Below are 20983 nucleotides of genomic sequence, written 5' to 3'. Positions count from 1 at the left end.
ATTCAACGAACAAAATGGCGACTCGGTTGCGAGGTTCCAACGAGCGCTGTAAAGAGTAGGAGAAACCAGAAATGAATTCGCGCCCAACGGAGCAGATTAGGATTTCTTGAGTTTGGTTGAGTTCCAACCGACTCGATTGCATATCTGACTAAAACTTCGAACAGCGGATACACATATCACTAATTATTTCATGGCGCAGTGATCTCAGTGTGTATCCCCTAAACACAGCCTTTAGATTGGCTATCTTAATCTACCTGATCGAAGAAAATGGCCAATTATTGCCGAAACGTGCTGGCTGCTTACTCACGACGACGTTTATACCCAGGTTGAGGTTTGCGGAGTTTGCAACTCGAATGTCTAAATATCTAAACTGAAATCGCGTGCAGGGGATACACATATCACTAATTATTTCATGGCGCAGTGATATGTGTATCCCCATAAACACAACTGTTATAATATAGCGCATCAACGTTGTCAAAACTGCAAGCAATATTAGCACCCGATGTTTTTACACGGCTTGGGTTTACTAGAGTTTGAAACGCGATAATTCCACTAAAAACGCGTGCACGCGTGCACGGGATAAAAGGGATACACATATCACTGATTATTTCATGGACTAGTGATATGTGTATCCCCATGGACACAGCTGTTATATTGGCTTTCTACCCAAGAAGAAAAATGCCCATTACATTTGCATTGTCAAAACTGGCTTGCTAGAAATATTTACACCCGGCATTTATTCATAGCTTGGGATTTCTGGAGTTTCACTGACCTCGGTTGTACACGACCGCATGCAGGGGATACACATATCACTAATTCTTACATGGCGCAGTGATATGTGTATCCCCTGAAGACAGCCGTTATCTAGGCTAACTGCCGAAGAATAAACGTCGATTGTTATGAAACTTGTTAGCAATGTTCGCAGTATAGCAATGTATACAGCTTGAGACTTAACATATCTTACAAAAAGTGGAACTGAAAAGCGGGTGCAGGCGATACACGAGTGCCACTAATCATTTTATGGCGAGCGGGTCGAAGCAGTGATATGTGTTTCACTCCACGAATAATTCAGATGCAAACAAGGCGATGAAAAGTGGAGAATATGCGTTACTCGATGGGTGAGAATGCACCGCGCAATTAATATCGTCCTAGAAATCCCGTGCCGTGAAACTCAAATTGAAATATATCTAGATCCATTTGGTGTTCAACTTTAAATTCATTATATCCTGCTCGCAGAAAACCAGTTAGGATCAAGAACACAATTCCAGCAGCAGATACGTATGCTTTTTCAACTACAAAAATTGAGATTTGTGTTTTAAGTCTGTTTGGGTTAGTCGTTCGTCCAGTAAGCGACCGGACGACGAGAGCGCTTTCAAGAAGGATATTGCTATTTAAAGTAGAGGGGAGGGGGGTGGGGGATACACATATCACTGGTCGCCATCTTGGAGGGGATACACATATCACTAGTGATATGTGTGCGGGGATACACATATCACGGGGATACACATATCACTGTGACACCCCGTCTAACCGGGCTACCCGGCTAGAAGGGTTGACACATAGCCCCGCCTTTACATGCAACTCACCGAACCGGGACAGTGAGTGGGCTGCGTGGGCCATCTTTTGAGCGGCCGCTAAGCGCAACAAACAAAATGGCCGACCAAAGAAACTTTTGACGGCAAGTTTAATTTTTTTTATCCCTCATTCCGCTAGTGGCCTCTTTTCAGTGTATAGGACTGTTGTTAATGGCTACCCTATCTTGCATGTAAACGCTTCAATGCGTTTTCTGAAGAAACGTATGAGAAGTTAGCCCTCCCAGGGTAGCTAGTTAGCCGGGTATGCCGGTTAGCCGGGGTACCCTCCCTCCATGTAAACAGGCCCTAAATAGAGTCGGGTCGAAGAGCAGTCTTCACTTCTGTGTTGCTTTCGTTTTGCAATTTTATGCATAGAGATTGACTTAAAAAACACTTGCTCTTAATTCAACTGTTTTGATAATTGCAGAAAATGTTCGCAGGAACAGGAGCAAGAAAATCAACACGGCAGTCACAGAAACCCTTTCCAATATGTAGGAACAAGTAGTGTTGTCAAGTCGTCAATTTTTCATGCGTCTGTCCTGTTATTGATCATGAATTTCGTCATAACGTTGTCAAAGTAGCTCTGGATCCACGAGGCGATAGCCAATAACAGGACAGACCCATGAAAAACTGACGTCAATTTGTTTTTACGATAACAAATTGTCACATTGTCCGCTCTCGCTCGTCGATGCATCGCATAAATTATAAATTCATGTGTCTGTCCGCTTATTGACAATGAAAATTAGCCAATGAGCGCGCGAGAATTTCTGCAGTTATCGTAAAAACGAAATTCGACGCAGACACAAGCACAAGTAAAATCATCCGAACCTTCCAAACCATAGTTATGTCCAAACTGTTTAGGCGCGAGGTAATATGGATCCAGTGTTTTCATTGGCCAAACATAACCATGTGTGGTAAATATCCTTGTGCTTGTGTTATGCCTGAGCGGTATTTCGTTTTCACTTGTTGTAGCGCAAACGCAAGCGTAAGCGCAAGCACAAGAAAAAGGAAAAAAATTGATCCTTGCGCTTGTGCTTTGCGCTTGTGCTTGTGCCTGCGTCAAAGCCGTTTTCACAGTTTCCTAAGAACAGATATTCGATCATTTTATGTAGCCATTTGTTATTTATACTGCGAGCAGTCTCTCTTTTCCTCGAATATCCGTGGGGAAGAACGCAAAACAAGTACGAGCGGCAATGCCGCTAGCCGCTAGTGGCGCGGGCGTCGGAAAACACGCTTAATTGTTTGGCGTTGTTCCCCACGGATTTTCGAGGAAAAGAGAAACTGCGAGCAGTCTATTTTTTATTACACAGAATAAAAACAAAACAAGTTCCATCCGAGTGGAATCTGTTTGCATGAAACAGCCCTGCTTCAGGAATGACTGCGGATGTTGATGGACCAACTCCGACCGTTCCATTGCTACCGAAAAGAAATTGAAAAACACTTTTGTGCTCTCAGATGCGCTGTCATGGGTCTGTTTAGCCGTGGCTGATCAGCGCTTTTGGTCGCTTTTCAGTAAAATATCGTTCATATTTGTTATACATAAGCACTGAAATACAAAAAGAACAATTTCAGTATTTGAAAACGGTAAAATCGAAGATCTGTCGTGGAAGAAAAAGCCAGCTCGTTGTTTCGTGAGGCTGTCGCGGTTTGTTACGGTGACCTTTTGCAGTTTCGTCTCTCATCTGATTGGTCGCGAAACAATAAACATTCCAGAAGTTTTCATTGGCGTTCACGGTTTAAGGTCATTCCTTACATTTGCATTGCGCATCCTTACTGCGCATAATTTATGGCGTCATTAGCGCGCGCTCGTGCACGCGCACATTGAAAACAGGACGGATTTGCCTTGATATTGAACTCTGTCAGCTGAAAAATGGCTCTAGCTCACCAACGAGCACGGGCACCCCAATTTTTTTTCCAGTCATTGTAATCAACTAATCATAAGCTTTGCGTGAGAAAAGACTGATTTAATTTCTATTGCTAAAAATTGAATAAATAAGAAAAATAGCAGATACACTGTGGCCTATTCTATTTTGCAGTCGGTAACCACGTCAAGAAATTTGGTTCAAAGTTTTAATCAAGGATTTAGCTTTCTGTCTGAATCAAACTTAAAACGTTTATTTGTGTCCGACACATTGTATTGACTGTAGTTTAATGCGTGTTCTTATGAGTCCGGCCTCACAAAGATGTTACAATTACTGGGAATGCGTTCTTATGATAAGCATTAAATAATGCCAAAATGGGGCATTTTCAATGCCTCACTGCTCCTTAATGAGCATGGGCACCCACCTTTTTTATTTCAAAATCGAAGTTATCATATGACAAATATTAAGTGGACAAAGTTTGAACAAAAATCTATTGTAACTTTTATTTCAGAGGAATTACCTTAAAGTGCCTATGAAGTAAAAATAATTGCCGCTTATTTGAAAGGCTTTTCAAATTAAAGAAGAATAGCGTTTTCCTTTTTGGAATATCTTTTTTTGTTTTAGAGATATTCACGTTTAGAGATAGGCACTTTAACGGGAAGCACTGTAAGTAAACCTGTCAGAATTTAAACAAAAGCGCACTTTTTCAAGCGCTTCATGCCAACTACATGCTGTCTGCTATTTGCGTCGAGTTTTGATTGGTTCACTGGATATCTGTGTCGCTTGTGATTGGTCCAAGTGATTACTTTCGATTGGTTTACAAAAGAAGACCGCTCTATCAAAAACCATAACCCTGACAATAAGTGCGACCTAGGCGCAGTTATTCGTTTCGAAACGTCTGTTCAGGCAATCAATCAATCAATCAATCAATTAACCTTAGGACGAGAAGCGCCTTTCTCGTCCTCAGATTTTCGCGCGGCCATTTTTATCACACACTTTTTATCGGGTCACGCTCGACTAAGAGTTACCGAGCGAAAGATAGACTACTCGTACTCTACTAAGACCGCGAAGCAAAATTCCCCTGGATAGTAAGAAAAGGCTTATACAAGACAGATAAATCCATGCCATTTCTACTTTGTTTGTAGAAACAAGAGAGCAGTTAGTCGTGTAATAAAATTTTCCCGGTACGTCAACCTCGTTTCCAGGGTTTTTCCTTAATCTCTAAGAGAAAAGCACTGGGAACGAAGCTGTCGGTACGTCATATTCAGTTTTTCAAGTCAATTTTACGAGCAACCACAGTTATTTTCACTAGCACATCTTTATTTTAACCGTTGTCACTGTTACACAGTGTTTATATATGATGTGATTCATAAGCACAAGTCAACATGCATGTTTGCACGCCTAGTTACATTGCATCATGTTCCCCAGAACAGGCCCGAATGCTGATCGCTCTCAAGCAAGTTAGCGACCTACAAAACAATAATGAAGAACTAATTATAAAGGCGCACAAAGAAGTAACAAAGTGAAACAAAAAAGCCCGGGGGCGACTCCCATATGAAAAGGTCAGGGCGCCCCTCGTCGGAAAATTTGAATTGAACCCCTCAAGGAGACCAATCAGGGCGTTGCTTGAGCTTTATTTGACCTCTAAAAGATACCACTTAAGACGGACTAGGCTTGATTACCAGCCACTGTTTAGGAAAGGAGCCCGTGCTATAAGACCGGATTTGAGAGACTGGCGGAACTCGCGGTTGAAAAGTCTAAAAACGGAAATAAGAGCGTTTCTCTTGTTATCATTTTTCGATTGCACCCTAACAAATACTTTGACAGCTAAAAATTGTGGCGTTTCGTCATCGACACCCCAAGAAAGACCAGAATACTTGATTTATACCCCTTAGTGATACGAGGAGCATCTCCGACCTTTTCAAATGGGAGTCCCCCGGGCAAAAAAGGCTCCGAAGAACAGAAATAATGTTAAATTAAAAATATAATTATAAGATAAACAACAAATCGAATCAATGTTGAATTTGGAAGTGTGTCTAGCGTACAAATTTCTCCTTAACGAAATACTCTAACATTGGGCTCCTAACCTCAGCTTCACTTACTTGCCACAGGGTTTGTTTATCGAAGTTATCAACTTCAAGTTGATAAATAACTAAGTGATAATTTAATTTAGCCATTTTTCACATCGAACTTACGGGGCACTCCCATAAAGGGTACATTTCGCACCCCGTCCTTTTGATATGGTTGTACCCCCCCCCCCCCCCGATCGAATTCTTCTTGGTAAGCCCAGAGCTATTCTTTTTTGCGCATGACTGATGCTCAGTCCAGAAAGCGACGCTCTGGGGTAGAGAATGGGTAAAGTGGGACTTACCTCATTTAAGTTGTCGGTGTTGGAGGAGGCTTTGTAGTCGGACCTAAGTTAGAAGAAACAATCATTACTTCGTGAACCAGAGTCGAGTTGTAGAATTGTTATGCAACTTAATTTACACTGAGAATGTGAAACATTCTTGATATGTAGCCCAAGTCATTCTGTCTGATAGTCGATTGTTGCAACAATTCTGATACTAATCAACAAGCAGTTGTGAAGCAAATAAGAACAGAGAATAATTTATTAAATATCATTCTTATGCACGGAGTCGACAGAAATTATTTATAGAATTTGCATAAGAAAAGAGTAAAGCACGATCCGAAACCAGTTCTAAGATGAAAGTCATCATAACCTGGCATTAATAAAAGCATCGTTTAGACTATTAGTTAAAGATATGTTGTCATTAGGCCAGAGCCATACCATAATCAGGGATTCCAAATTCCTCGTTTATCACTCATGTTATAATCCAAATCAGTGTTTCACTTAATTGTAGTTTTCTGACTGGCATGACTATTTACAAATGACAGAGTCAAGGTTACGTTTTTCTTGGCAGCTGAACTTTCAAACTAAGGATTCGTTCGGAAGAAGGTTCTCACACACTGAAAAGAGGACTGGGTGATGGCTAAGCAACGTTAAATCACGTGACCCATTTTTGTATCCAGTCTGTTTCCCACAGTTGCCAGCTTTGCCAAAGCTACTCCCACCGAAACACCCACCCCTATTCCCCTCCCCTCCCATATTCTTACATAATGGAGTTTTCCTTTTCTCCTCCTGTATCTGGTCCCCAGTACACTCCAGGGGAAGTCCGTCACAACTTGGCCTCAAAAGTTCAATTTCTTCGATGACCTGGATACGACGCCTGAACGCGTCGCCACAAGTTGCTGACCAGGAGCTCCAAGGATTGTAACTGCATTCCACAGTATAGCACTCTTCACCTTATGACGCAAGAAATGCAAATTATAAGTAAGAAATAGAAAACATGTACCGTGTTTCTATCGAGTTATAGAAACACGAGTGGAAGTTTGGGAGAACGAGAAATGCTGTGGGAACACGAGCCGCAGGCGAGTGTTTCCACAGCTTTTTCGAGTTCTTCCAAACTTTCACGAGTGTTTCTATAACTCGATAGAAATACGAAGAACATGTTTTCTATTTCTTTTAGAAAACACCGCGACGAAAAGAAGGAAAACAACTTGTTAACCTTGATTATCAAAGTGTAAATTCTCTTTGCTCGCGCCATCATTACGTCAACAGCTCGTGCTAGTTCTGTGTTTCTATCGAGTTATAGAAACACGATTTTTAACCAATCAGCGCGCTATTTTGTTAGAGTGATATAAGTCGCACCAGTCCCATGCGGTTGAATGATTGATTCTGTTAGGCATCTTCCTGTTGGTTTTCCGCACTGATTATCCAATCAAAGACCGAGTTAACCGGCATAAATTGATGTATAGTTGTTTGAAATTTGATTGGCTTAGAAGTTCGGGAAACCAATCGAAAGATATCGAAACGTCTCGTAACGTGTACGTAACTTAATTTATTTCAATAAATTCCAACATTTCACGTCACTTACATTCTGAAAGTTTATTGTTCTGGGTTTCCGGTTGCTGAGTGCATTTTGTAGGAATTCCATCACAGCGCTCAGCCTGAACAGATGTCTGGGTTTCCACAATATTTCTTGTTCTGTTTACTTCGCCACATTCACCAGACCACTTGCCCCATTCCCCCCAAGTGCAGTTTACTGATTGGCACGTGCACATGGATTTGCGAGTCTGTGTCTCAGGCCCACTCGGGCACGATTGATTCAGGCCATCACAGCTTGGCTTTTGTACCACAATCTAACAAACATGTCAAAGGGAAAAGTTGTTAATCCTAGACAGCCCTCGGGGTTATTAATTCTAGGTCATGCGGTGTAGAGGGTTATAATTTTTTTTTTTTCAGTCCAAGTTACTTTCTCGTCTGAATTTTACAATACTTATCCAGCAACTTGTTTTAACTTATTTTGACTGACAGACTGATTGACTGCCTGACTGCCTGATTGATTGACTGACTGCCTGCCTGACTGACTGCCTGACTGCCTGACTGCCTGACTGCCTGACTGCCTGACTGCCTGACTGCCTGACTGCCTGACTGCCTGACTGCCTGACTGCCTGACTGCCTGACTGCCTGATTGACTGACTGACTGACTGCCTGACTGACTGCCTGACTAACTCTCTAGCTGACTGACTGGTACACTGTTCAATTTTCCAACTTCCAAAGTGCATATTCTCATAACACTACCAGAAGCCATTCAGGGTGAAAAAGTTCATTTGAAAAAGCGCTTGTCAGCCTCTGCTAAAAGCCTAGATAGTCCCGAGAGGTCTAAAGTATATGCCCAGGCCTTTCTATCGCGCCGTCAAAACATAAATTTATAGCTGATTCCGGTCAATCAGCTAGCTGATTTATAGCTGATTTCTAGGTCAATCAGTCGTCAGTTATGAAATTTTAATTTCCTGTGCGTAATAATATAGATTGGAGGAGAGGAAGAAGCCTGTCTATATTCTTACACCAGAAAGAGGAGGGGTGCATGAAGAGGGGAACATGGCCGAGTGGTCAGGGCGCCGGACCTGAAATCCGGAGATCGCGGGTTTAAGTCCGCTCTGACTACTAAGCTGGAGTTGTTTCTCGGTAGACCCTCGTTCAACTCCTCGGTCATGCTTGTAAAGAGCCAACTGATCTGCCTCATCCCAAATGAAATTTTTAATCCTGTTATGTTAATTTGAAATATTTCTTTCTTTCAATTTAGTCGGCATGCCTGAGAACTAGCTAGCCCATCGACCTCTATAAACATTCAACAAACAAACAATAAACTTATGTAAGGACCGCCATTATAGACAAAAAAGACTAAAAAGAGTATACATGGTGTATAAGATATTTTCCAAACCTGTTCTGTAGTTATTGTTCTCTTTCGAGTTGCCAGTCCGCACGTGGCCGACCACGCCTCCCATTCGCCCTTTTTACAGTTGACAGTTTGACAGTCACATTTAACATCACGATGATTGGATTCTGGTGGCTGCGGGCATGTTTGTGGAAGACCGCTGCAGTCCGGCTTAAACACCTCCACAGCTGTCTCTGTTAAGTTTAGGAAACGACACAACGTTACCGCTTATATAAAGAACAAGTGCCCGTTGGAAGGAGATGAAACTCTAACAAAAGACGAATCTCTCATTTGGCGGACGGAGTTAGTGTGCATGTTTTTCAGTTTTTCTTCGGATACGACCAGTTGGGCTAAAGAAATCGAAACGCTTTATTTACAAAAGAAGAAGAACTCCTGCAGCTTGGGCTACTTTTTTAAAACATAGGCTCCGGAAAACATCTATTCAAATTTTTATCAGTTTAATAAATGATGGAAAAGAAATACCCAGACAATGACAAATTACAGGTAACTTTACAGCTGAAGATAAGGGAAAAATGAGTTTTGCTTTTATTTGTAAGAGACGGTATCTTGGAGCTCGCCCGTCTTTTCAAGCTATGAATTGGCGAGAAACGAAAAACATTAAGCCAATAGAAAGAGAAGGGCAGCTAAAAAATACAGCTACAGCTACTTAATTTAAAACATCTATTCAAATTTTTCATCAGTTCCGTTAATGAGGGAAAAGAAATCGGAAACATACACACATCGACAGCTCACAGGTAAATTCAGTTTTGCTGTTATTTGTAAGAGACAAAGGCTCGCACATCTTATAACCAATAGAAGGAAAAGGGCGGCGAAAAATTACAATGCTTAACCACAATAATGCAAGTGACATTTGTTTTGACCAAATCAGTTTTTAAAAAGTTCGTAAACTGAGAAATTATAGCCTCACCTTCAATGTGTCTTGTTCGAGTTCCTGCTCCACATGTTGTCGACCACGAGGACCACAAAGCCCATTCACAGTTCACTGTTTTACATTTACAGTCTGTTGTTTGTTGTTCTGTTTCTGGAGGTTGAGGACAAGTCTGAGGCAGACCTTCACATTTCAACTTTTGAACCGTTGTCTAAGGAGGTCAAAGTTTGAAAGATATCTCTTTTAGTTACTTCCTCCTGGACTTTATTGAATTGTAGGACGTTTGGATGCTTCGTGGCATCATTTTGAATTTGCAAGGCTAGTAAGCTAGCAGTGAGGCTTTCTTTGATCAATCTTAAGGTATTTTTATGCATAACAACGATATTTCAAATGTCACTGTCTTTATAACCCAGTCTTGAGATCGCCAAGAAAAAGCGTTTGCTCTCACGTAGCTAAAAACAATTCGAGAAACATCGCATGAGGTCAAAAAGGAGCCTTCTCTGATGTTATAGTCTCTCAGTCAGACAAACAACTCATTTCGAACTTTATAAAATTGCTTTCGTCTCCTTCAGTTAGTCGCGTGACAGCACTGCAAGTAACGGACCATGAATCGAAAAATAGCTCGAAATAGCTATAGTTTGCAGTGGCTTAATAGGAGGAAGTGTAGCAGTTTTCGTAATCTTGTAATTCTTTTTCTCATCAAAGTGTAGCAGCTGTTATTGTTTTGGGGCTACTTGCATTGTTTCTGTTGTTTGTTCTATTGGGGTATCGAGCCACCGATGTAAGACCTTGCGAGAGATGCTACCTGACCTAAACAGGTGCGCTCTCTTTAGATTTTCTCTCCCAGTGACACTGATAACTCTATTCGCACCTTAATCGTTTTAATTGTCCTTGTTCTTGAAGCAGCACCGCAAGTGGCAGACCATGCACTCCACGCGTTCCACTTGCATTCCACAGTAGGACATGTGCATTTCACTTCACGTGACTCTGTCTCAGGCTGTTCTGTACACTCTTGAGGCAGGCCAGCACAATTAGGCTTGTTAACTGTTAAAACAGTTTCTACGGAAGAAAAGCAAAAAAGAAAATTGCTTTTGAAATGCCTGAGCAAGTGATTGAAGAAAGTTCCTTTGCTTTGTATATTGCAGATTTGATGAAATACAAGTCATCACGCTTTACGATGAAAACAGCTTACTTTTCTGTCTCTACTCATATTTTGTAGAAATAAACAGTTCAGCACAGGATGTAATAAATTTAAAAGGTTCTAGTGGCTATATCATTTTCACGACTTGGCTCAATCTGTTAGTCTGCTTTTTCTTCCCCGTTTTGGAACAAGTATAAGTGGTAAGGATCGTTTAAACAGTGGCCAATTGAGCTCTTTGGTGGTTCATGCTATTTGACACGAATTGATTTTGTGATACTTCAGCACCCAGTGTTTCTGTTCCTCCTTGAAGCTTACAACTCTCAATTGTGAGAAATTCATTTGATTAGGCCTCTTAATGTTGATTATTTGATTAAGACAGAAAGCGCTAATTTAGATAGGGACAGAAAGCATTTTCTTGTTACTAAAGGTAAACGTTTCTTCGGCTTTTTCGAGTAATTGAAACTTTCGTCAACCTGTGAAACCACAATGAAAACACTGACAAACTGTTTGCAAGTTCTTTCTCTTATACACACGCTTCTCTGCTTTTAAACTCCGTTAAAGACGCAGTATCGGGCTTCCTGCTAATGAAAGCTCGTATATAGCGTGGAGGTTATTTTTCAGATATTAGAGAGTTTAAGCACGACGTTAACGGCAGACGACAAACGGCAAAGATAACCTCGGAATTTTTATTCTTTTCTTTCAATCCCTAAATAAATCACACAAAAATAGAAAAATGTCTCCTACTTTTCACCACAAATACAAATATTTTCACTCTACTGTACAAACAGGTGAAGACAGACGGCAAAAGTTTCATTTTTGCCGTTTGCCGTTCGCCGTTCGCAGTAAACGTCATGCTTAACCTCTCGATTACCTAGGATATCACGTGTGCGCGTTCCAACACCACAACTTGTTGACCACGAGGACCATTCTTCCCATCTGCAGCTAACAGTGCGACATGCGCAGTCCTTTGTTCTCTGTTCAGTTTCTGGAGGCTGAGGACAGGACTGCGGTAATCCATCACAGTTCTCTTTTTGAACCGTTATCTGTGTTGTTCTGAGAAATTAAAAGAACGATAGTAAAAAAGTGTTGAAATGTTAAGGGTTATATGTAATAAAAAAATATCCCTTCAAGGGTAAACTGTATACTCCTAGCTGATGTATGCTTCAGAAACCAGACTTGCATTAAGGATATGATACAACTCGAACCATGAACACTTGACAAGTCTAAGATGTAGAAGATGAGCGTTTCTACAATGTGAAAACGCTAACTACGTTCGCTCATATGGAGTTCCCTCATTCGATAGCCACCAAAAAAGTGTCTAAAGAATGTCCAGTCTTCATGGTTCAAGTGCCTCCGCTTTAAGGGCGACTTCCCTCCCCCTCTTTCCCCACCCCTAAAGAAAAGAGAAAAGATAAAGGACTACGTTTTACTCACTGTATAGTTCTGGTTCGCTTGGCGTTGCCACAAGTAGCTGACCACTCACTCCAATCACTCCACTCGCATTGTACTGTCTGACATGTACACATTTTATTCCTTTGTTCCTTTTCCGGTGGTTGCGTACAGGTCTGTGGCAGACCAGAACAATCCGGTTGCTGTACTACAATTTGAGTGGTCTGGATAGACCGTGTTCTCTCAGCCAACCCGCACGTCGCTGACCAGTCCGTCCATGGCTTCCAAGTACACTTGACACTCTTGCAAGGACCTTACAGGTCGATGAATTATAATTATTTAGAAAATAGCCCTAAGAAAATACGCGCGCTGATTGGTTAAAAATCGTGTTTCTATTAAACAATTAGATTTTGAGCTCGAGATTTCTATCACGCATTGTTATCGAGAGCGAATAATTCAATTGTTTTAGTATAAATCTATTAGTCGTTCAATACTTTATCTAAATCCTCTTCACAGACACTTCGAAACGCCAAGAAGCGGCCGTCATTTTGGTAAAAACCGCACACTGCTACGCCTCTCACTACCTATCACAGAATAGATAGTGAGTAGCACAGCGAATCAGAGAACGGCATTCGTGATAGAACGCTAATAGATTTATACTAAAACTCGATAGAAACACGGTACATCTTTTCTATTTCTTAAATAATGAGTTGAATTATTCTGGCATTTTGATGTTCTGACTTATGATCTATTGGAAGACAGACGCATAGATGACGTCTTTTACATTCTTTTTTGTTTCTTTGTTAAATAAAACAAGTAGATTCCATGTTGCCGTGCGTCTGTTTAGTAAAAGATCACACATCACGTCAAAATGTGGTAAGAACAAAAAAGTAGCACAGGAGGCGATAGCCGAGTGTGAGGCAATAGTGTACCAGAATAAGAATCTTCACGGGACTACGGCTGAGAAAAAACCTGTCCAGTAATCTTACTTACAATTAGTTGTTCTCTTGTCAAGTTGAGGTTTCGGACATGACGTCTGAAGTCCAGTGCAAGATGGTTTATTAATAACGTGTTCTGTTGCTTTGCTCGTTCTTTGCCTGGAACTGGTTCCGCACGTGGCCGACCATGAGCTCCAATCATTCCACGAGCACGTGACGTATTTGCATTGACCTAGAGATGGTAAAATCGAGTCTTAGTGTGTACTGTGTCACTTACAATGGCAGTTTCTGGTATCGGACTAGGTGGTTATTTTATATTATTATAGTCTTTCCTTAAATGATTTTGTAATTTTAATTAGAATTAGTTTTAATCTTAATCACAAGAATTGTAAAGCGCCATTATTGTTATTATCATTATCATTATCATTATCATTGTTATTATCATTATCATTATTATTATCACTAGAAATTACCAGATCAGCTGCTGACCAAAGCTTCTAGTAACTCCTATGCTTTTTCGTGCTTTTTCAACTTTCCAATTTTTGAAAGTAAGTAGAGAGAACCCGTAGTTAAACCTTGTAAGTATAGAACTTTTACGCAAGAGTCATCGGCTGGAGGTAAATTAAACGCATCGAAAATTAAAGATAGTGCATGACACTTGAAGTAATATAACAAAAACGAGAGACAGTGTTTCATCGCGTTATCCAAACACTGAGAAGAGAGTTGAAACTACGCCGGGCGGCGGAGTAATTTTGACAAAATCCGAGGTGTTTGGATAGCCAATGAAACACTGTCTCGAGTGTTTGGTATATCTTCTCAATAGAAACACAAACTAAGGAGTAAACGGAGAAGTAAAGTCGTCAAAATCTAAACTTATTAAGATCAGGTATCTAAACCTCCTTCACGTTGTAATTTTCTTTGTTTTAACTTGATGAATTATTAATAAGTTTGAGAACTTCAGATCGAACTAGTTTTGCCTCTATTTTTGAATTGTACTTACAATCCATATCTTTAGTTTCCAATTCTTCCTTGTCACATGATGTCTTCAGGCCTGAACAGCCACCCTGCTGTTCTATGACGTGCTCGTTCTCTTTGGTCAGCGTTCTCTTTCTCTTCATGCCAGTACCGCACGAGCTGGACCACGAGGACCACACACTGTAGTCACATGTCACGTACTTACATTTGAAAGCTTAAAAGAAACACAACGAGACAAATGGTATTAATCAGTCAAATTCGAGACTGTCGAGATTAGTTTATTTTTATTTGTTTCCTGAGTTTTGTAAAATGCATATTGCTGTTACCAATCAAAATGGTCGTTCCTCGTTTTCACTAAACTGAAAAACCTTCAAAATCAATCCTGTTCTTGAACAAAAAAAAAATTGGCCTAAAATTCAGCCATCTCTTCGAGTCACACACTCACGGAGACGGGTTAAATTCAGGCTAGAGCCGAAAGAAGAGATTCAAAGATCTGAAAACCACACAAGTAGAATTCGTTTGTGCGCAGTGTGTTTTAGTAAGACTGCTGTACGGGCTCGTTTTTAACTAAAACCTGTCACAAACTGAGTTCTGCTCGCACTTTTTACCTGGAACTGATAGCTAGGCCTAAGTTATGAAGTGGTGAGGTGAAAAAGATAGGTTATGTTGTTTCTACTAAATAATCCCGAATGGAGTTTGTTGATACCTCAGTCTTACTAACATACTGAATTGACGTTTGTATTTTTATCCAGATACAGCCAAATGTACAATGTCGGCCTTTCTATGAAGAAATTGTATCTATTCACTAAGCTGGAGAATTATCGTCCTAGTCGAAAGTCTGCCCTATTTTATCAAGCCTGCTGGGCAAACTCTGTTGTTTGGGTTTTGCACTCAACGGAGCCTATACTAAAGCGAAATACGAAGTCCGTGCAAAAAGATCGAGTTCGGTGCTTTGCCAATAAGGTCCCAAGCAAACTTGATCAATAAGAGGTCATATGAGGCTTGCAAAGCAGTAGAAACTTTTCATGGCCGGCCATAATACATTTTTATTGGGTGTTTTATAGTATCATTAGCCATCTCATTAAGTCGTTTAGTAACAAGTCTTGTTAATTCTTACCTTGACAAGAAGAATTTGCCAGAGTGTGCAGCAGTTTTGGTAACTCTGCCATGTTACGGACAAAGAATAAGTGAGAATCTTTCGGTTCTGAAGCCATGAATTCCAGCTCTGCCCGAATGAGACTTCTCCCAACTCCTACCGAAAATATATTCACGCTCATGGCTCTGAGATCTGATACTGGAGTGCGCAAAGAATTAATACCACCAGTGCTGGCTCCGTCTGTTACGATGAGTAACATCTGTAAATATTCAAGGATAGGGTATTAGTAGTTATTACTGGTGTGTTAATGCATGTTTAAAACAAACAAATGATAAGAACAATGTTGGTAAACACTCAAGTCATGAAGATGGTCTTTGGGGTAATATATCAAAGACGAAAGACCGCGTTTGATCACATTTCCAAACACCGAGAAGAGAGTTTCGAGATGTTTGGAAATGTAGTCAAACACTGTCTTGAAAGTTTGATATATCTTCTCATTCGAAATCAAAACTAAGGAGAAAACTTAGAAATAAAATCGTAAAAATCTATACTAATTAAGATCAGATATCCAAACACCGCCACGGTCATGAGTTACTTTGTTTACACTTGATAAATTCAGATATATGAAATATGCAATCGTTTTTAATCCTCCCCAGCCTTAACCATCTTGGTTCGTCTTTGATTACTTCTAACTTCATCGGCGATTTTCTTCTTTACTGAATTAGCCATTATTTTGTGGTCGTCAGTTTGGCCTTTTAGTAAATCTGAAAATGGCTTTAGCGCGTGCGGTTCAAGCCTCACTTTCAACTCTGTAGCTTTGCTTTTAAGATTCAGCTCAACCTATTACTTTAAGCATTAGATCCTTAACAAAACTAATCCGTAAACACGGTGGAAGTCAATCCTCTGTCCCTGGTTTCTTCTATATATCTCCATAGTGCGCTATGGTTAGTTAGGAATTTGTCCGGACTGAGTGCTGAAGGAAGTTTCCCTATAGTTTCAATGCTGAACACGTCTTTCATCTAGTGCTCACCTTTGTTACCCCTGGTCTGGCTCCATTTGATGTCTGGAATAGTCCTGTCTTAGCGAGCTTAAGAGCTCTACCGGTATAAGTCCATCCACCTTAAAAATCAAAGACAATATTAGTTAGAAAAATAGTTTTAACCTATAAGAATAATGGCAAACTGTTATTTTCACACAGTTAGAAGGGGAATGTTTAGTTTTGAGGTCATTGTGTCGTGTTCTTGGGCAAGACACTACTCGCACAGTGCCTCTCTCCACCCAGGTATATAAATGGGTACGGACGAATTTAATGCTGGGAGTAGCCCTGCGATGGACTTAGTAGCATCTCCGATCCAGGGGGAGTAGAAATAGTCCTTGTCGCTTCGTGCCACGGAAAACCGGAGATAAACACCGGCCTGATGGGCCAATCGGCTCGTATGTAGACTTTACCTTACTCAAACATGACAGAGAAATGAGGAATTTATTCAATGGTAATTTACCAAAGACACGTGGAAAAACGTTTCGAGTTTTAGCAATAGGATTCGAAACACTTGACTTTCGAACGTCCGTCAAAATGTAATGGGTGCAACACTGCTGGAAGCACATGACCAATTTTCTTTATCCTTTCTGAGTATAGCCAGTAGCACAAACAAACGAACGTCTCTCACGAAAAACAAGTATTTTGGAATAGTTTTACACTTACCTCTTTGCCTGATCTTCTTAACAGCGGCCATGAAAGAAGACTTGGTGGAATGCTCACTCAGTTTGATGTCAAGGTCAGCGGCAGTGGCGTATGTAATCACCGCCATTTGAACTCCGTTGGGGCCAAAGTTAGAAAAGCCATCTGCAAGGGCCGCGACGAAATTCTTTTCTCGATCAAAGTCATCGCTATCTATACTGCCAGACTCATCCATGATTACTCCGAGTTCAACTTTACAACCTGAAAATCAGAAAGTTTCAGGAACGTGTAAGGTTACTAAGATCGATTTATACCGTAAATTCTACAATCATGACCAAACGTTCTTGGGATACTTCACAAAATGCTAACTGTTGAGGCATTATTTTGAGGTGCCCCCTCTTCCCTTCCTGCCAAAGTAATGTTGGAATAGTGGGTCTGCTATGGATGAATCAACATCAACGTTGCTTTGGGGGTGGGGAGGGGAAAGAAGACAGAAAGACCATATGCTGGCAAAAGTGCAAAGTGTCCCAAGACTTTTGACCAGGATAGTAGTTTGTTCAGTGTGCAGAAAGCTTTGAGTAAAGACTTAAGAGGGTAAAGATTACTTACGTTATAACCAGGAATAACAATGTGCAAGGATTTCTTAGGTAAAACTAGTTAGAGAAAAACATCTACCAAAAACTCAAACAAAACCTTCCATAATTAAATGGACCCGATTCTACTTCTAAGGGTACCTGCCCATTAATGGAAGTAAGACTGCAATATTATATAATGGGGAAAAGAGGACTTCTTAGAAAAAATCACGTGATCTAGATTAATTGGATGTTAAGTGGTAAGTGATTAGAGGGGAAACGTTGGTCGTAAATAACCAACTCAGTTCAGTTGAATCTGATGTCAAAGAGCCAGTGTTGAGAAATATAGTTTTGGTTAAGGACGTTGAGTTTTGTAGCTGAGGTACCTAAATGGAGCTAGGAAGAAGCGATTTTCAATACAACAATGGTACATGTCTCTGTGGGCAACCATAGTATGTACGCATGTCATCTGTGTCGGAATAGCATGCCATGTAATGCCAACGGAAACGCAGAACTCACATGATATAAAAGTCGACTCCGTCTGTGGAGCAGGGCAGGTTGTCTGAAGGCCGTTACATTTTGGTCTGTTGACAACGTGTTGCGTGACTTTACTCGTGCGCTGTCGAGTCATCTGACCACATGTTCCAGACCATCCTCCCCAAGAGTTCCAGGAACATGTCACGTACTTGCATGGACCTGATGAATAACGCAATGCAATATTCCTTAATTTAGGGTGGCTAGCTAGGTCACACTATTGCAGAAATCATTTTACGCATAAAGTAACGAATTCATTTGAAATAGAAGTCCCAAACAAGCCAAACAACGGTTTAAAGGGCAATTGGAAAACGAAATGAGGAAGGAGTGCGAATCTTGGTTAAATATGCGGAAGAGTAAACAAGCTGTACTGAGTTAAATCACAAACTATGGTTAAATTCCTTTCACGACGACCCACTCGCAACCAATTCAGAAATAATTTATGTTTATCATTTAGCTGAGAACATCACTTTGTCTTTTTGTCTTATTCAAGTTGCAATCATACCTCACACAACAGAATTGGCGAAAATCGCAAAATAGGTTTCCTAACCCCTCTTAAATTATAGTAACTTTGTGCTTTTACCAGGAAGGGTCCCTCTTGCAATACTCACACAGCGAATTTTTAGTTTCCACTTTTTCCTTTTGACATGTTGTCGTAAGACCCGAACATCCCCCCTGTTGTTCTATGGTGTGCACGTTCTGTTTGGTCAGCGTTCTCTTCCTCTTCATACCAGGACCGCACGAGGTCGACCACGAGGACCACACGCTGTAATCACATGTGACGTATCTACACTTGTATTCTGTAAAAGAAGAAGATATTACTTTTATTAAAGAAATTTTGAATAACGTCTTACGAAATACACCAATTCAAGAATAAAACAGGTATGTCACACTCAATAAATAACAACTGATTCAGTCTTTTCAGGTTACCGTATACCTTTAGAGCAAAAAGGTATAAAATACGACGATACGATTCATTTTATTTCCAAATTCTTGGTATAGTTTGATAGCCAGCTCTATAAGCTTTAATTTGATATGGGGGTTTAGGTACCTACAGTTTAAAAAGAGGCGCGCTAAATCGCTTGGACGCGAGACACCTCTAAAGGTATATAACCTTGAGTCAACTGAAGAAAAAATCGCCTTTTTGCTTTTATCTGAAAACCGCATTATGGATCTTTAAAAGTTAGACTTAGTGAATTCCGGTGCACACGCACTTTCGCAAATTATTGACGAGCATCCAATAAAATCCTTATTAAAGAACATTGAGCCATCACGCACTCTTCAAAATTTGGTTAGCTGTTGTTATATATTCCCATGGTTCTGAGTTCTCCACACCTCTATCGTGCACCACACCAACGATCATTTAAGTTTGCATTTCTTTAATATAGATGACTACATCAGGGTAGGAAACGCTTACACTAAACCTGTCATTGCTCTAAAAACAATATGACTCATCCAAAGTGTCCAGAGGTCTTTAGAGTGCACCAGACCGAAGCTTAAATCTATTTTTCCAAGTCAACTTCACTTTTCTCTGGTCATGTAAAAATTGATGTACCCCCTTCCTACTGAGGATGCAACTACAATATGCACTTCCCAGAGGTGCTCCCCGAAAAATTGGGTGGGGTGTGCGGCCCGCTTCCCAAAACCCTTACCCTATTTATGACCAAAATCTGTGATTTTCCCTACCCTATTTATGACCTGACCAAAAATTCGATACCCTATTTATGACCGTTGCGGCTGGCACAGTTGCTCTTACTTTTATGAAGGGCTTTTGTTGATGGTCTTATCGATAATTTTTCCTAAGAAACATGCCCAATCCAATACTAGAGTGGAAAAACCCTACCCTGTTTATGACCAAAACGGCCGCAAAACCACACAATTTGGGGCCGCACATACCTATATAACCCATACAAAGGGGGAGTATGTCCGGCATTCACTTACTCTTGCAAGCTGATTCGCCGATATTTGTCAACAGAGTTTGCAGCTCCTGCATAGTAGCTACATAGAACACGTGCTCTTTGACAGGTGCTGTGGCCATCATCTCCAGCTCTCGTTTGTTGATATTTCTACCGATTCCAATGGCGAATATATTGACGTAACTTTGTTTTAGGTTCTCGAGAGGATCGCGAAGCGATTTTTCTCCTCCTGTGCTAACTCCATCCGTTAACACGACAAGAATCTGAGGTGGGGAAAAAAATTAGTAATTGAACATTGACTTTACAAATACTAGCGTGACGATTTTACTGAACATTTTTTCGCGCGCAAGGTTGCCTTCAGGTTGCGTTCAGGTTGTGTTTAGGTTGCGTTTGCGTAGTGTTACGTTCAGACACTGGGTACTCTAAGTACCCAAGTACCATTTAGTACAAGGTCGATACCTTGTATCCGGGCATGGCCACTGTGCCTGAATTCTGGACTTGGAAAAAAGGTGTGTTCACATTAGTTCCCAGCGAAATTCATGCTCGGCACCGTGCTAGGGCACCAAGTGTGAACATACATGTGGCCTTAGATATAATTTTCTGTTCTTTTATGTAACAAACCTTTGAAACACCAGGTCGAGCTCCATTTGCTTTTTGGAAAAGTTGATTCTTGGCGGCGATTAGAGCTTTATTGGTGTAAGTCCAACCCTCTGTTGAAAAATAACAAACCGACCTCATACCTCAAGATTAATTTGAGTTTTGGTTTAAACCTTTGTTTTTACTTTAGTTGGATCTCAAATTGCTTGGTGGTTTATGGCGAGAGATTAATGAATGGGCTTCAAATACTTCTATCAGAAAATGTTTCGTGAATAGATTTCTTTATCTGTTTCTTGCAAGAGCACCAGCCCCGCTGACCAATCTGGCTCATTATATTCATCTCTTAACGTTGAAGCTAGGTAAAGGTAAAGTCTGCATACGAGCCAAGTGGCCCATCAGACCGTAGGTTATCCCGGTTTCTGTAGCATGAAGTGACTAGGAGTATTTCTACTCCCCCCTGGATGGGATGCTAGTCCATCGCAGGGTTACCCCCAGCATTAAGTTCGCCGGTACCCTTTATACACCTGGGTGGAGAGAGGCACT

General features: G+C 40.8%; 1 protein-coding gene across 2 annotated transcripts in view; it reads right to left on the bottom strand.

Annotated features, from left to right (window-relative positions):
* Positions 1-20983, bottom strand: part of LOC110048050 (uncharacterized) — a 66476-nt gene that overhangs the window by 30567 nt on the left and 14926 nt on the right. The window contains exons 15-32 of one of the 2 annotated variants that reach the window (XM_089287413.1): positions 20465-20553; positions 19869-20106; positions 18539-18727; positions 17913-18089; positions 16846-17082; positions 16174-16262; positions 15165-15402; positions 14073-14261; positions 13128-13304; positions 12180-12447; positions 11617-11798; positions 10476-10663; positions 9644-9815; positions 8722-8909; positions 7372-7636; positions 6551-6739; positions 5808-5850; positions 4736-4905 (exon numbers count right to left, since the gene is read on the bottom strand). In XM_089287413.1, the coding sequence (XP_089143539.1) occupies positions 5813-5850; positions 6551-6739; positions 7372-7636; positions 8722-8909; positions 9644-9815; positions 10476-10663; positions 11617-11798; positions 12180-12447; positions 13128-13304; positions 14073-14261; positions 15165-15402; positions 16174-16262; positions 16846-17082; positions 17913-18089; positions 18539-18727; positions 19869-20106; positions 20465-20553 (3113 nt within the window). In that variant the 3' untranslated portion in view covers positions 4736-4905; positions 5808-5812. Of the gene's footprint in view, positions 1-4735; positions 4906-5805; positions 5851-6550; positions 6740-7371; positions 7637-8721; positions 8910-9643; positions 9816-10475; positions 10664-11616; positions 11799-12179; positions 12448-13127; positions 13305-14072; positions 14262-15164; positions 15403-16173; positions 16263-16845; positions 17083-17912; positions 18090-18538; positions 18728-19868; positions 20107-20464; positions 20554-20983 lie in introns of those variants that run through there. The other variant, XM_089287414.1, reaches the window with a different exon arrangement.

This window comes from Orbicella faveolata, unplaced genomic scaffold (genome assembly GCF_042242905.1).
Source record: "Orbicella faveolata isolate gen_17 unplaced genomic scaffold, um_ofav_v1 contig_14, whole genome shotgun sequence".
Taxonomy (NCBI): Eukaryota; Metazoa; Cnidaria; class Anthozoa; order Scleractinia; family Merulinidae; genus Orbicella; species Orbicella faveolata.
This window is presented reverse-complemented; position numbering and strand designations above follow the sequence as displayed.